The sequence below is a fragment of the Chlorella variabilis genome, assembly GCF_000147415.1.
Source record: "Chlorella variabilis unplaced genomic scaffold CHLNCscaffold_9, whole genome shotgun sequence".
Taxonomy (NCBI): domain Eukaryota; kingdom Viridiplantae; phylum Chlorophyta; class Trebouxiophyceae; order Chlorellales; family Chlorellaceae; genus Chlorella; species Chlorella variabilis.
In genome coordinates this window covers 1,494,022-1,497,883 of record NW_005435079.1, presented here as the reverse complement: position 1 = coordinate 1,497,883, position 3,862 = coordinate 1,494,022, and the positions used below count along the sequence as shown (strand labels likewise).

Below are 3,862 nucleotides of genomic sequence, written 5' to 3'. Positions count from 1 at the left end.
CCCGGTCGCACAGCCAGCCGAGCGGCCAGCAGTGCAGCGCAGCGCACTTACATACGCCGATCAGGTACCGCTCCGCCGCCGGCACCGCCGCCAGCTCCGCCGCAGTCAGCGGGCCGGCTCCGTCGGGCGCGTAGCGGTAGCAGAGGGAGGCTATGGGGTTCATCCAGGTGCCTTCGAAGCCTTGCTTGATGGCCAGGAAGTTCCTGCTTCCAGGCAGCCGCCGCGCAGGTGCGCAGGCAGTACCGGTCAACGAGATGTGTGGGCTCACCGGTCCACCAGGGCGCGTCGGCACCTGCCCAGCACGGTACCGCCACCACGCCCCGTGCTCCGCACATGCCCGAGAGCGTTGCCGCTGGCGGGCTGCTGGGCCGCGTTGGGTACCGGGGCGCACATGCGCACCAGAGACAGGCCACGAAGTGGAGGACCACGAGGGAGGAGTAGGTGATGTTGAGGGAGTGGGCCAGGCGGGGGCCGATGCGCAGGCCGGGGATGAGGGAGGAGGAGCCGGAGCCGATGGCCAGGATGCACAGCTGGCGCAGCACGGAGCCGAAGCGGATCATGCGGATGATGCGCACCACCTGCATGCAGGCCAGGGGCGGGTGCTGCCCGCTGTTGGGGACCGTCCCCAATCAGGTGACAGGGACAGGCGGTGGCATGGCGGTGGGAAGGGGACCGCGGTGCACAGGCGGTGCACGGGCGCCAGAGGTGGCGGCCACGTCCGGCCGCAGTGCTGCGGTGCGGCACAGGGGCACCAAGCGCAGGGCGCCCAGCGCTTGGCACCTGGAAGGCGCTGCTGCTCTCCGCCATCACCACGCCGCCCGCCTGGTGCACAACCAGCAGCACGATCTGCGCGGGGGAGGGGTCAGGGGCGCAGCCGCGGCCTGGGGCAGGCGGCCGAGCACAGCTGGATGCGGAGGCTGGCAGCGGGTCCGCTCGGGCTTCCTGCCAGCAAGCAGCACAGGCGCACTGGGCGCCCAGCCCAGCCCAGCCCGGCCCAGCACAGGCGCACCTGCGTCACCCAGATGGCGGTGCTGAGCGCGTCCTGCCAGAAGGAGCCGTGGCGGACGTAGTAGCGGGCCACGGCCCGCCCGCCGCGCACCTCGCGCTGCTGGCCGCCGTTGGAGGCCAGGTAGGTGACGTGGAAGCCGAGGAGCAGCTCGGCGGCGAAGACGCAGCCAGCGGCCAGGTCGGCGAAGCAGGCCCAAGTCCACTCCAGGTCGTTCACCTGTGGGGCGGGGTGGGAGGCAGGGGGGGCAGGGGAGGCAGGGGAGGCATGAATGCAGCGTCAGGGAGGCAGAAGGCAAGTGGGCATGGCACGCGTGGGCTCGGGGCAGCGGCCAGGAAGGCTGCGCTGGTGGGGGCCAGTCCGGTGGCGGCCTCCGCAGCATGGGCAGCCGGGGCGCAGCGGTGGGCTCAGGCGGCAGCCTGAGCCAGCGGCGGGGGGGTGGGGGGTGCAATGCGGCTTGGGAAGGCTGGGCCCTGGGGCCGCCTCCAGCAGCTGCTTGCCTGGAAGCTGATGGAGAGCGGCAGGAGGAAAGCGGAGTAGGTGAGGTCCAGCAGCAGTACCATCAGTGCCCACAGGGCGTAGCGCGGGCTGCGGCAGCTGATGATGGGCAGGCCCAGGATGGAGCGCGGAGGGTCGGCGCGCCTGCACGGCAGCGGCGGGTGGGTGGCGGCGGCGGGTGCAGTTGGCACTCCTGGCACGGCGGTGTGCAGGCATCCGCGCAAGGAGTGGTTGTTGTAAAATGGCCATCGGAACTGTGAGGAGAGGCTTACTGGGGTCCAAGCAGGCCGCCCGGGGCTTCTGACTGCCTGCCGCTGGGCGTCGTGGGGCACAGCGGTTCGGCGCAGTTGGGGCTGCCGGCCCTCCCGCCGCCGCTGCCGCCTGCCACGCCGCCGCCTCCCGCGCGGGCAGTGATGCTGATGCGCCACAGACCGCCGCCAATCTGCTTGTCGAACTCATCCTTGGGCAGCGAGACGGTGCGCAGCGTGCTCACAAGGGGCTCTGGCGCAGGCACAGGCGGGGAGTAGGAGTTGGGCCAGTGCGGCGGCGTGGCGGGAGAAAGGTGGGCCGATGCCCCACCCGCCTGCATCTGTTACCCGAAATCATTCCGTCTCGTGAGTCGGGTCCCTGGCCGCCCACCTGCGGAGGGGCTGCCGTTGCACACACTCGGCATTCTCGGCACCGACGGTGGACCGCGCCCCGGCTATCCACCACCGCTCCCAATAATCATGATACACTGGAAATGGTGCCGCAAGGCCACTCCAAGGCGGAAATGTTCTGCAATTCAGTGTGACAATCCGACGTGTCAAAAACTGTGCCATACGTGTAGGTCGCAGATCGCCGTCTGCTGAGCTGTGCTGCATTGCAGTCTACTGAACTCGCCCAGACCTCTGTCCCTTGCCACTCGGACATCCCTCTGATCGCCTGCTCCTGGCGGGAGGGGAGGTTGCTGGACGCCTGCCAAGTGCTCGTAGCTGCTTGGCCGCGCTGATCGGAGAGCAGTGCGCGCTTTGGCCCTCAGTAGGCCACTTCTAGGCGGCCCTGTGCCCTGGTAGCCGGCAGCCGGGCAAGCTGGCGCCCAGGACAGCCCAAAGCAGAGCAGCAGCAGGTGGGCAGGGCCCGGGAGACGACAGGGGAGGGCGGTGGGCCATGCCATGTTGAAACTCGCACATTCGGCCGGCCAAGGCCGCGCTGGTAGCCCCCGATCGCTGGCTGGGAGCGCCGATGGCCGTGGGGCAGCGCCAGATTGGGCGGGCGCGCGAAGCCCTGCCTCAGCTCACGCCGTTGTGCCTGCCGCCACCGCGCCGCCAGTCCGCAGGGGCCCTCGGCCGCGTGCAGCACCCTTGCTCAGCAAAACTGGTGCTGAAAATTGTTCCACTGCTGACGCTGCCTGCGCTCCCTGCCGCAGCAGCAAAAGAGCAGCCAAGCGCCGCCATGGCGTTACAAGGCCACGCCGACCGGCGGCCAATCGAGCTGGAGGCTGGCTGGCAATACATGGAGGTACTTGCACGCGGTGTTGGGCCTGCCTGCCAAGCCCCCACCAGCTAAACGACCGGCACACGGCGCACTTGGCTGCCCGCCCGGTCCGCCGCCATCAGGCGTTTGCCAGCACTTGTTGCGTTCACCCTCTGCCGCCGTGCACCATTGGCCCAGGAAACCCTGCTGCCGCGCCCGCCTGCTTTGCAGGATGGCATCACCAAGCTGAAGCACATCCTGGAGGGAGACAAGCCGGAGGTGAGGCGGCGGCAGCTGTGTGGCGGTGGTGGAATTTATCTTCAAGCCGCAGAATGAAAAAAACACATGCGCTGCAAGCCTGCCCGTGGTGCACAGCCAAGCACTGCACGCCTGCAGCAGACGGCGCTGACCTGCGACAAGCGCGGGTGGCTGCCTGCTGGGCGTGCTGTCGCTGCCGGCTGCGGCTCGCTCCTGCTTGTGTTGAGTCATGCGGCCCCGCTGCCCGCTCCCCTCCCTGCAGGCCTTCACCGCGGAGCATTACATGATGCTGTGTGAGTGGCACCCCCTGGCCTGGTCTAGCTCCCGTTTTTGCCTGACCGCCCACTGCCACCGCCTGGCCGCCCCTGCCCGGCTGCCTGGTGGCTCGGCTTGGTCTGGCTGGAGCCGGGTGGCCAGCCCATTAACCCGCAGCCCCATGCCCGGCTCCTCGCCAGCTGCTGCTGCACTGCCCCTGCTGTGTGCCCATGTCTTAGTGCCTGCCAGCGCACGTGCCGCCCGCACCACGCTACCCCATCCATGCATGAACACACACGCCTCCCTCCCACCCTCCCTCACGCACTCGCTCCCTTCCGTCGCTTACTCTACTCTCTCACGCCACTTATCCACCAACCCACTCGCGCCCCA

At 69.1% G+C, this 3,862-nt stretch overlaps 2 protein-coding genes across 2 annotated transcripts in view; one reads left to right on the top strand and one right to left on the bottom strand.

Annotated features, from left to right (window-relative positions):
* The window catches only part of CHLNCDRAFT_52200 (hypothetical protein), a gene marked incomplete at both ends in the record, with an annotated part of 5,289 nt that extends 3,112 nt beyond the window's left edge, over nucleotides 1-2,177 (bottom strand). The window contains 7 exons of the mRNA XM_005847957.1: nucleotides 52-203; nucleotides 400-578; nucleotides 781-846; nucleotides 1,010-1,225; nucleotides 1,567-1,648; nucleotides 1,777-2,005; nucleotides 2,144-2,177. Of these exons, the coding sequence (XP_005848019.1) occupies nucleotides 52-203; nucleotides 400-578; nucleotides 781-846; nucleotides 1,010-1,225; nucleotides 1,567-1,648; nucleotides 1,777-2,005; nucleotides 2,144-2,177 (958 nt within the window). The remainder of the gene's footprint in view (nucleotides 1-51; nucleotides 204-399; nucleotides 579-780; nucleotides 847-1,009; nucleotides 1,226-1,566; nucleotides 1,649-1,776; nucleotides 2,006-2,143) is intronic.
* A 761-nt stretch (nucleotides 2,178-2,938) lies between these two features.
* The window catches only part of CHLNCDRAFT_22706 (hypothetical protein), a gene marked incomplete at both ends in the record, with an annotated part of 9,332 nt that continues 8,408 nt past the window's right edge, over nucleotides 2,939-3,862 (top strand). Inside the window, 3 exons of the mRNA XM_005848127.1 lie at nucleotides 2,939-3,004; nucleotides 3,191-3,238; nucleotides 3,480-3,510. Of these exons, the coding sequence (XP_005848189.1) occupies nucleotides 2,939-3,004; nucleotides 3,191-3,238; nucleotides 3,480-3,510 (145 nt within the window). The remainder of the gene's footprint in view (nucleotides 3,005-3,190; nucleotides 3,239-3,479; nucleotides 3,511-3,862) is intronic.